At 40.4% G+C, this 11,699-nt stretch overlaps 1 protein-coding gene across 1 annotated transcript in view; it reads right to left on the bottom strand.

Moving 5' to 3' along the window:
• Positions 1-6,734: 6,734 nt before the first annotated feature.
• Positions 6,735-11,699, bottom strand: part of PARP14 (poly(ADP-ribose) polymerase family member 14) — a 44,467-nt gene continuing 39,502 nt past the window's right edge. Inside the window, exons 16-17 of the mRNA XM_065942247.1 lie at positions 7,571-7,745; positions 6,735-7,229 (exon numbers count right to left, since the gene is read on the bottom strand). Of these exons, the coding sequence (XP_065798319.1) occupies positions 6,940-7,229; positions 7,571-7,745 (465 nt within the window). The 3' untranslated portion in view covers positions 6,735-6,939. The remainder of the gene's footprint in view (positions 7,230-7,570; positions 7,746-11,699) is intronic.

Genomic DNA, 11,699 nt, shown 5'->3' with positions numbered 1-11,699 from the left:
ACCACACTTCTCACATGTGTAGGATTCTCACTGGTTAACCCCTGTGCTCCAGAGTAGAGTACCCATCAGGAGAAAAGTAGGTGGGGGTCTCTTTGTGGAAGGAGCTGGGACATCTAAGGACAACAGCCCTGCAATAAAAATGACCAAATGCTGCTGACTCCTGAAACTAACGAAAAGCTTTGTTTCATCAACTTAATCCCACTCTCATTACATTTGCAAGATGTGGGGATAATTATTATCATTACTACCCAAGTAAGAATTTAAAAAAACAGATTGATCTCAGTACCCATTCATGAAAAACACATAGAAAAGATACACAAAGTCACCTTTTAAGAAGATTGACTTTTGGTTTCATCCTTCTCACTTTTCAAACTGAGGGTATCAATAAATCCCAAGAGAGAGCTGGCTTTCTGGCAGAAAGGAGGAAGGGAGCTGAACATGCCCAAGAAAAGAATGGTCTGAAAAAAGACCCCTCTGTAGGGTCTTTGGCCCATTTTTTAAATACATGTATTCTTTCAAATATCCCACCCTCGCCTTCTCCCCCAGAGTCCAAAAGACTGTTCTATACATCTGTGTCTCTTCTGCTGTCTTGAACATAGGGTCATCATTACCATCTTTCTCAATTCCATATATATGCGTTAGTATACTGTATTGGTATTTTTCTTTCTGACTTACTTCACTCTGTGTAATAGGCTCCAGTTTCATCCACCTCATTAGAACTTATTCAAATGTATTCTTTTTAATGGCTGAGTAATATTCCATTGTGTATATGTACCACAGCTTTCTTATCCATTCATCTGCCAATGGACATCTAGGTTGCTTCCATGTCCTGGCTATTATAAACAGTGCTGCGATGAACATTGGGGTACACGTGTCTCTTTCAATTCTGGTTTCCTCGGTGTGTATGCCCAGCAGTGGGATTGCCGGGTCATATGGCAGTTCTACTTCCAATTTTTTAAGGAATCTCCACACTGTTCTCCATAGTGGCTGTACTAGTTTGCATTCCCACCAACAGTGTAAGAGGGTTCCCTTTTCTCCACACCCTCTCCAGCATTTATTGTTTGTAGACTTTTGGATAGCAGCCATTCTGACTGGCATGAGATGGTACCTCATTGTGGTTTTGATTTGCATTTCTCTGATAATGAGTGATGTTGAGCATCTTTTCATGTATTTGTTAGCCATCTGTATGTCTTCTTTGGAGAAATGTCTGTTTAGCTCTTTGGCCCATTTTTTGATTGGGTCATTTATTTTTCTGGAATTGAGCTGCAGGAGCTGCTTGTATATTTTTGAGGTTAATTCTTTGTCTGTTGCTTCATTTGCTATTATTTTCTCCCATCCTGAAGGCTGTCTTTTCACTTTGCTTATAGTTTCCTTTGTTGTGCAAAAGCTTTTAGTTTAACTAGGTCCCATTTGTTTATTTTTGCTTTTATTTCCAATATTCTGGGAGGTGGGTCATAGAGGATCCTGCTGTGATTTATGTCAGGCAGTGTTTTGCCTATGTTTTCCTCTAGGAATTTTATAGTTTCTGGTGTTACATTTAGATCTTCAATCCATTTTGAGTTTATTTTTGTGTATGGTGTTAGAAAGTGTTCTAGTTTCATTCTTTTACAAGTGGTTGACCAGTTTTCCCAGCACCACTTGTTAAAGAGATTGCCTTTTCTCTATTATATATTCTTGCCTCCTTTGTCAAAGATAAGGTATCCATAGGTGTGTAGATTTATCTCTGGGCTTTCTATTTTGTTCCATTGATCTATATTTCTATCTTTGTGCCAGTACCATACTGTCTTGATGACTGTAGCTTTGTGGTAGAGCCTGAAGTCAGGCAGGTTGATTTCTCCAGATCTATCTGGAGGATGCACTCACCACTATCTCACACTGTATGTTTACCTAATTATTTGATTGTTGTCTATCTTCCCACAACTAGAATGTCACAGCATGAGAGTTTGGTTTTTATTATGTGTATTTGCAGAGCCTTGATCAGTGCCCAGCATATGGTAGGTGCTCCTTAAATATTTGAGTAGATTTTTTAAAAAGGGGGCTTTCCTGGTGGCTCAGACAGTAAAGAATTTGCCTGCAGTTGGGGGAGACATGGGATTGATCCCTGGGTTGAGAAGATCCCCTGGAGAAGGGCATGGCAACCCCCTCTAGAATTCTTGCCTGGAGAATCCCTTGGACAGAGAAGCCTGGTGGGCTATAGTACATGGGGTTGCAGAGAGTCAGACATGACTGAGTGACTAATACTTTAAAAAGGAGACCTTGTTGACCAATACTCCATCAAAGTCATTGGGGCAGAGGATGTTGTAGGTAAGTACAAGATGTCTGTTTTCTGTAGTTGTACATGCATGCTCATTCACTCAGTCATGTCTGACTCTACTGGAGTGGGTTGCCGTTCCCTTCTCCAGGGGATCTGCCCAACCCAGGGACCAAACCCATGTCTCCTTGGTCTCCCACATTGGCAGGTGGATTCTTTACTACCACTAAGCCTCTTGGGAATCCCCATCTGTAGTAGATATGTCCCTATTGCAGAAATAGACATGTCCTTGTCTTCAGATACATCTTTTTTTTATACCTCCCTACACTGAGAGCTCCCCCACACCCTCCTTCACTCAAAATTCCCTCACCCCTTCCTTCATGGGCTTGCCAGGTGGTTCAGTGATAATCCACCTGCCAATGCAGGAGATGCAAGACACACAGATTCAACTCCTGGGTTGGGAAGATCCCCTGGAGTAGGAAAGGGCAACCCATTCCAGTATTCTTGTCTGGAGAACTCCATGGACAGGAACCTGGCAGGCTATAGTTTATGGAGTCGCAGAGAATCAACACAACTGAGCATGCATGCACCTCACCCAGAATTCCCATATATCCTTCTTCACGGAGATTTCCCTCATCCCCTCCCAAATATTTTACTATCTTTGCTACTTCTTTGAGCATTGTTTTCCAAGTTGTAGATTGTGACCCATTGTTGTTCAGTCACTAAGTCATGTCTGACTCTTTGTGACTCCATGGATGATCCATTAGCAAGTCATAAAATCAATTTGGTGGGTGAGACCAGGATTTTTTTTTTAATGAAGCAGAGTACATAATTTCAGTGAATTCAGTAGTAAATGTATTTTGTGAAACTGTCCAGGAAGCATTTTTTTCAGGGTAAGTATGTTTCAGAAAACTTTTCAGTTATATCTGTATGTGTACTAGGCCTGACATAAAGTGTATTTCTTAGTGTAGGTTGGGGTCGGAAAAGCTTGAAAGCTGTTCTGAGTCAATGTATTGATTTCTGTTAAAGGTAATAGTCTTTGGCATGCAGAGACCTGGGTAGAGTTAAGACATTGATGTGAATGGATTCTGAATGTAAATGGGTGTTGGGAGATAATATCTTAATTTTATAGAGATAGAGATTATGACACAGTAAGAGATCCTGGCTATCTGCAAATGGGGATTATAAGAGGAAGAAAAGATAATGAAAGGGGGAGGTTGTCAGCCACCAAGCAGGGGTCCATTTCATCCTGTTGTTTCTCAGATAAGCATGCCCAAATGAGTGAAGCCAATTATTAAATAAATACTTTGACCAATTCTCCAGGCAGGAATACTGGAGTGGTTGCCATGCCCTTCTCCAGGGGATCTTCTCAACCCAGAGATCGAAACTGCGTCTCTTACATCACCTGCATTGGCAGGTGGGTTCTTTACCACTAGTGCAACCTGGGAAGCCCCATCCAGAGGTTGGGGGATTGAATTTGTTACACCTAAAGTTACAGTATCCAGGTATTAGCAGGGTGACCTATCTGGTAGGCACAATGGCTAGGGCCCCTGAGCTTTTAAGGTCTACAAAAATGTTTTAGTTTCTTTAAAAAAAAAAAGAATCCAGCTTAAATATATTCATGGTTATACCAATGCAGTAGCAACTTTTCATGGAGTAAGGGGCCCACAAAAGTAAAGGTGCCTGAGACCCATGAAAGTCCTAAGCAGCTCTGATTATGAGGGATATCAGAATCATTTGAGGGGCTTACTGAGAATGCAGATATCTGGGTACCATTCTAGAGAGCTATAGAATCTGACTCCTTTGGGATGGGCCAGAATTTGCCGTCTCAGCAAGCACCTCAGGTGCTTCAAATAGCAAAGAAGTTTAAGAATCTCTGGCCCTGGAGTAGACCACCAAGACCTAACACAGGCTCAAAGTGGGCTTGTTTTAGCAGGGGCTACTGATGCTGAAGCTGAAACTCCAGTACTTGGGCCACCTCATGCGAAGAGTTGATTCATTGGAAAAGACCCTGATGCTGGGAGGGATTGGGGGCTGGAGGAGAAGGGGATGACAGAGGATGAGATGGCTGGATGGCGTCACCGACTTGATGGGCATGAGTTTGAGTAAACTCCAGGAGTTGGTCATGGACAGGGAGGCCTGGCGTGCTGCAATTCATGGGGTCACAAAGAGTCAGACACGACTGAGTGACTGAACTGAACTGAACTGACTGAACTCCTTACTAAAATATTAGCTCTCCTTACTAAATAGCAGCAGCTATTATATATTTACATATAATATATATACATTATTTATTACACTATTTATTATATAAATATATATTATATTTAGCTACTGCTAAATACTGAAGGGCAAATCTGCCCTTCAGATTTGCTGAGCTAAAGCTGTACTATGCCCTTCCTGTAACTTTCAGTTAAATGTTATTAATACTCTGAGGATCTCTTGATGCTGTCATGTTTAATTGTGGTCTTTTTATCAGCAGTGACCTGTGTTTATCATCAGGCTCTCCTGTATTTGCCTTTAAGGATAAAGATGTTTAATCACCAAATAACATCTTCCAAGTATTTTATTCAAAAAGAAAGAAATAATATTTATTGTAAAAAATTTTATTAAAGTATAGCTGATATACAATATTATATGTTACATACATACAAGATAGTGGTTCAGTTTTCAAAGGTTATACTCCATATATAGTTATTATAAAATATTGGCCATGTTCCCTTTGTTGTATAATGTATTCCTTAGATTGAGGGTAACTGTAACATTTATGGACTGCATCTCTGTCATACTTGGTGCAGTATACCCTGATATTCAGCCTTGCCTAAGTTAACCAAACCAAACCAAAGTGAAGAACAAGTAAAAGAGCAGATCTCTCCATTTTATTTCTTATATTCACTGTCAAGCCCAAGTTCAGATGCCAGTGTCTAAGAAGTCACTCCTAAGCAATAAGGAGTCTTTGCCAATCAACTTAAAAAACAGCAACAGCAAGAAAAATTTCAAGACGTCTGTGTTTAATGAAGTGGCCACTATGGCCCCTCAACCTCCTCCACTTGAAGTGCAGGTGTTGCTCCCTGAGGCCAAGAAAGAGTGCCTGTATCCTCCTGGTGACCCCTACCTTCCAGGTTCACCGTCTGTCCTGGCTCCCCATGGGCATAGCTCTGGCCTCTTGGGCTTCAGAACTTCAAAATGAAGAGCCTCTACAGTGAAAACCAAAGCCAGAAAGGACAAGGCCATGGAAATATGAGGATAATACACACATTGTCTGAGATGTTCCTGAGTCAGTAACTAATCTAGAGGCCATGTTCTACAGTAAGAAGATCAAGGGGCTTGATGACACAGAGACCCAGATTCAGTCACTGGCTCTCAGGGCTGTTATGCAGGGTACCTCAGGCAAGGAAGCTTCTCATGCTCTAAGCATCAGTTTCTTCAACTTTAAAATGGGGTATAATTCTTACAAAAGTGTTTGGGGGGATAAAATAAACACTGTGTGAAAGCATGTATTACACTACATGGTACAATATAGGCACTAAATAAATAATGTTTGAATCTGAAATTTACTTAGGGAAGTTATAAAAGAAACTTTCATTACTATCCAATAGATAGGGAGTTAGCAAATTAGTAATATGACTGCTTAATTCCTTTGGTTTCTTTATGCCTAAGGGTTTAAAATCATCAAAAGTTAGGCTGCCAAGGAAAATAAGCTATTTAATACACTTAGGTGCATTTAATCTTAATATAAGGGTTTTACACTGAAGACACAGCAGGCATTACCCTCCTTTTTTTTCTGCTGGGCAGAACTAAGACCACGAATAGAAGTTACAAGAAGGCAGATTTGGGTTCATCATGAAAAAGGACCAGTTGGAAACAGGGCTGCTACACTGCACAACTCCATGGGACATGATTCCCCTAGTCCCCAAGCTAGACCCCAGCCCCTGGACTGTGCAGGGCACGGCAACACTGCAATCCCAGAGCCCTGACCAGAGCAGTGCCATGTGTCACAGCTGGTTTGAGAGGAATACAGTTCCCTGTGATGGAATCTCTTCAGTTTGCAGCAAAGTGACAATAAGTCAAGGCTGTTGAAGAGATGGTTCCTGTTGGTCAGGAGTCTGACTGGGACTTCTTCATTCTTAGTTTATAAAATACTTGTAGAGCATCCATTGTACATTAGGCACAGACCTCAGCCCAGGGATAAAAAAAATTAGACACCATTCCTGCACCCAGGGAAAACAGCAGCCCCACCCACTTAGTAATACTGTGGGGAGCACAGTAGTTTGGGGTCCTGACATGACACCATGTATGGGGTATAATACTGTGCTCCCCACAGCAGTATGGGGCCTGACATGTCTGTCAGTGGCAGCTGAAACTGCGTCACCATGCCCCCTGCCTTTAAGATTAATGCTATTCTCTCCTTCCTGGAAGGAAATGACACACCTGTACTTCTACAGATTTGATGTCCATGATTAAAGACATACAGTGCTAACAGTTATCAGATTTAAATTCTCAAATTTATTGCTCTCAATATAGGTTTATTCCAGTTATGAAAGAGAGGCTGGAGAAAGTCTGATTTCAGTGACAAAGGTCCTTTGATCTTAGAAAAAGCTGTTAAGAGAGAAAAAGAAAAAAACACAACTACTTGCTTTACAGATATGTATAGATATATAATATCTTCTGCAAAGGTTACCAAAATGTTACTGTCTAAAAGTAATGAGGTACTCTGGGTAAGCCTGGTAGTCATAAAATACCACAAATAAATTTGGGTTTTGCAGACAGTCTGTGACAGTGTCATATAAGTCAGTAGGATTTTGGTGGTCCTTTGGAGGAGGCACAATTAATGATCCGTTTCCAAGTGTGTAGAATCCAGTGAGTACTCGCACATAGTACATATGCTTCTTCCCGTTTATGCCTGGTCTGGAGTACACATCACTGGCGGAGTAACTGGCATTGACAGCAAAATAGGTTCCCTTTCCATATGCTGTAGCTGTGACGAGAAAAACAAACCATCCTTAAGGATCTCCAATTAGTCTATAATTTGACACACTGATTCAATATGTCAAATAATGTTAAAAATAATGTTTGGTTCTCTCTAAAGCCTCTTTTAAAAAGTTTTGTGTGTGTTTTTAACTTTTAAAAATCATTCCTCCACCCTGGAGGGCCAGTCAGTCCCTTTGGGATGAAATATACTGAGTCTAACCTAAAACTCTGGCTGTCACATAGCCCCCAACCATGAGAGAACACAATGCCATCCACGCTGTCCCCAGCCAGCTGGGACTCTCATGGCTGACACCTCCTTCGAAGCAGCCAGATTACGTGCTTCCTTACCATTCTTTCCAGCATAACTGCGGTTAAAGCCTTTTCCATTGACAAGTGCCACTGAGGCAGCATCTGTCCCATGGAACAGCAGCTTCTCATTGGTCATCTGGCCATTCTTGGCATCCATGTTGTTTTTCTTTGTCTGATAGTGTTTCCAGAGCTCTGGATTCTGAATCCTCTCAATCTGCAAGTCAATAAAGAAAAATTTCCTGTCAGTGCTAAGAGCCCTTGGCAAGATACAGGAGATGAAACATGACCACTATTTTTCTTAAGTACAGATTACAGTAAACAGCAAATTCAATGCCAGATGACATATTCTGCATTCAGAAATCTTTTTAGGTCTAGAGTTTCAGAGAAATAGGCCTAGGTAAGAATATTAATTTAATTTTCAACATCTTTTATGCACCATATGAGGGCAGACAATGTTTAGGATCATAAGTCCTCAATATATGAACTTGGCTGACCAAAGCCTCTCCAGCTTCTAACTGCTCCTGTTGCCATCTATCTCACTTTGTCACTTTGCTGCACTCCTCCCCAGTTCTGGGATACTGGTTTATCTAGCCATGTTCTAATAGGAGGAGAAGAACTAGAGTGTCTAGGCAAGAAGGAAATTAATTAATGAAAATTAATCTCTGGTCCAGTTGGAAGAGTGGAATGGGAGGGGATCTGGTTATAGACCAAAGTGGCCATGCTTTGACCATACTCTTTGGCCTCCAGGATCATGGTGGAAACTCCTTGAGCCTTGGATTTCAGATCAATTTCTACATTCCCCTAATGACAGTTTCATAAGGTTGACTTGGGAAAGAGTGAGGGGTGGGCCAAGGGGGCTTGGACCCTTATGACTAGGCACAAGGTGAAGGGTCTATGTGGTCAGAATCTTCTAGTTCAAAGAACTCTCAAGTCTGACACTATTATTATGTGCCTTTATCTGTTTTATTTTTTCAGTTTTGGTTTTCTTATTTAAGATAGTTTGCCACTAGTTCCAGGTCTCAGCATTATCATGTATTTTGTTGATCCAATTTATAATCTTAAATTTTATTTTTCCTTTTGCCTACAACTAAGTTTTTAATCTTCAAACTGTCTACTTCCATTTCTATTTACTTTAAATTTTACTCATTTTACTTATTTAAGAAATAATTTTATTTATTTATGGTCCCGGGTCTTTGTCACTGTAACGGCTTTTCTCTAGTTGTGGCGAATGGGGACTACTCTCTGGTTGGGGGTGAGGCTTCTCATTGTGGTGGCTTCTCTTGTCGCGGAGCACAGGCTCTAGGGATGCAGGCTCAGTAGTTGTGGCGCAAGGGCTTAGCCACTCTATAGCATATAGGATCTTCCCAGATCGGGGATCAAACTCATGTCTCCTGGATTGGCAGGTAGATTCATTACCACTGAGCCACCAAGGAAGCCCTATTTTACTCATTTTTTAAAGCCTTAAAATTTTATCCATATAGTTTTGAAACCATTCTTTTAAAATTTATTTCTTTTTAATTGAAAGATAATTATTTAAAATTATGCTCATAGTTCAATAAAAATAAAAAGAAGACTGATACATTACCTGCAAAAAATTTTCTTGCAAAAACTTATCTGAATTTACCCAAGACTTTCAACCTAACTCTTTAAGTTTACCAGAAATAAAGAGGACAGAGGAATAACTTAAATGATTCCATGAGGAATCAGACAAATTAGAATCTATAAGAAAACTGCTTGGATTCTTAAAGAATCTAGGCAAGATAGAGTCAGAATGTGGAATATTCTACAACACAACTAGCTTAAACTCTTCTAAAGTTTCAGTATCATGAAAAATAATGTTTAAAAATGCAGGAGTACTATTCTAGATCAGAAGAGATGAAGGAGATATTAATATAATGACCAAGTGCAATGTGTGAATCCAGATGGAGGCAGGAGTTGAGGGAACATTATAAGAAAGCTGTTTTGACCAACTGGGGAAACTTGAATATTGACTCTCTATTGAATATTATTAAATAAAAATGCTAACTTTCTTACATGGGATAATGATATTTGTGCTATTTGGGAGGATGCCTTTATTCTTACAGGACGTGCTAAAATATTTAGGAGTGTCATGATATCTGCAACCTTTCAGTTGTTTCAGGAAAAACAGAGAGCAAGGGGGAAGAAAGCAAATGTTACAAAATTGTTGAATCTAGGTGGAAGTTCATGAGTGTTATAAAATCTTAGTCACAAGACATGACAGTCGTGGAGGATGACAGACCACCCATTTTTCATGTTAGTGTTTTTGTACTACAGATAACTTCACAGAGGTGCTTTTAAGTACAATCTAAAGCTTTGCTTTTACTGGTGTCATAGACCGAGATTTCACATAAGATTTTATTTGAGGGTTTCCCTGGTGGTCCAATAATTTAAGAATCCGCCTGCCAGTGCAGGGGACATGGGTTTGATCCCTGGTCCAGGAAGATCCCACATACATGGGGCAACAAAACCCATGTGCCACAGTACTGAGCCAGAACTCCAGAGACCATGAGCTGCAACTATGAGCCCATACACCACAACTACTGAAGCCCGGGCGCCTACAGCCTGTGCTCCTCAACAAGAAAAGACACTGCAACAAGCCAGCGCACTGCAACTAGAGAGTTGCCCCCGCTCGTCGCAATTAGAGAAAACCTGCACGCAGCAATGAAGACCCAGCACAGTCAAAAATAAATAATATATTTTTAAAAAAGATTTCATTTGAAAAAAAGGGTTCTACTAGAAAAGAGTTAAGTCATTTCTCTAGTGACGCTCTATCAACATATGGTAAGCCTTCAGGGCCAACTGCAAACATTTCCGGTCAACTGGGTGATCCTGCTCAATCTAGAATTGGCATCTCATCACAGTGTGCTAGAGCCCAACCCCCAGAGGACTATAATTGGTATTTTGAATGAAATTTCTCCCAGAACCAGATCATCACTGAGCTGTGTACTTGAATGACATTTTCTTGGTACCACACAGAATTGTTCTGCTCAACAGGTTTATATAGAGAGATCTATCTATCTACTTGGCAAGCTTATTTTTTCTTCCAGTTTTATCGAGATATAGTTTTCATATGGGAGAAGGCAATGGCAAACCCACTCCAGTACTCTTGCCTGGAAAATCCCATGGACGGAGAAGCCTGATAGGCTGCAGTCCATGGGGTCGCTAAGAGTCGGACACAACTGAGTGACTTCACTTTCACTTTTCACTTTCATGCATTGGAGAAGAAAATGGCAACCCACTCCAGTGTTCTTGCCTGGAGAATCCCAGGGACGGGGGAGCCTGGTGGGCTGCTGTCTGTGGGGTTGCACAGAGTCAGACACGACTGAAGTGACTTAGCAGCAGCAGCAGCAGTTTTCATACATATAGTACTGTATAAGTTTAAGGTGTACAACATAGTTGACTTAAATATATCATGAAACAATCACCACAAGTCCAGTGAACATCCATCATTTCATACAGATATAAAATTTATGAAATAAGAAACAATTTTTTTCCTTGTGATGAGAACTCTAGGATCCACTCTCCCAACTATCACACATGAGATAGTGTGTGAAAGCAGTGTTAATTATATTTATCATGTTGTACATGACATCCCCAGGACTCCTTTATCTTATAACCACAAGTTATACCTTTTGCCTACCTTTCAACCCATTCCCTCTCCTGGTACCCCCTGCCTCTGGCAACCACAAATCTTATCTCTTTCTCTATGATGAGTCTGTTTATCTTTGCAGTATAATTGACCTATAACACCATGCTAGTTCCTATTATATAACATAGTGATTCAATACTTCCATGTGTTTCAAAATGATCACCATAATAAGTGCAGCTACAATCAGTCATCATACAAGGATGTGACTAATTACTATATTCTTCACACTGTACATTTCATACCTGTGACTCCACTATTGTGCAACTGGAAGTTTGTACCTCTTAATCTCTCTCACCTATTCCTCTCCTTCCTATATTGAGACACTAAAAAAAAAAATACACTGGCATAAAATTTGGTATTGAATTCATTGTGAGGATGACTTTGAAGATATTCTCTAGTACTTACTCACAGGAGAACTCTCTCAGGAGTCAGTCTCAGTATTGTGAAGAACTAAGTCTCCTAATCAAATGCTTTGCTCTTTGATTTATAGACATTATA

Source organism: Muntiacus reevesi, chromosome 8 (genome assembly GCF_963930625.1).
Source record: "Muntiacus reevesi chromosome 8, mMunRee1.1, whole genome shotgun sequence".
Lineage (NCBI taxonomy): Eukaryota > Metazoa > Chordata > Mammalia > Artiodactyla > Cervidae > Muntiacus > Muntiacus reevesi.
The sequence above is the reverse complement of the archived record's forward strand: the minus strand, read 5'-3'. Positions and strand labels throughout refer to the sequence as shown.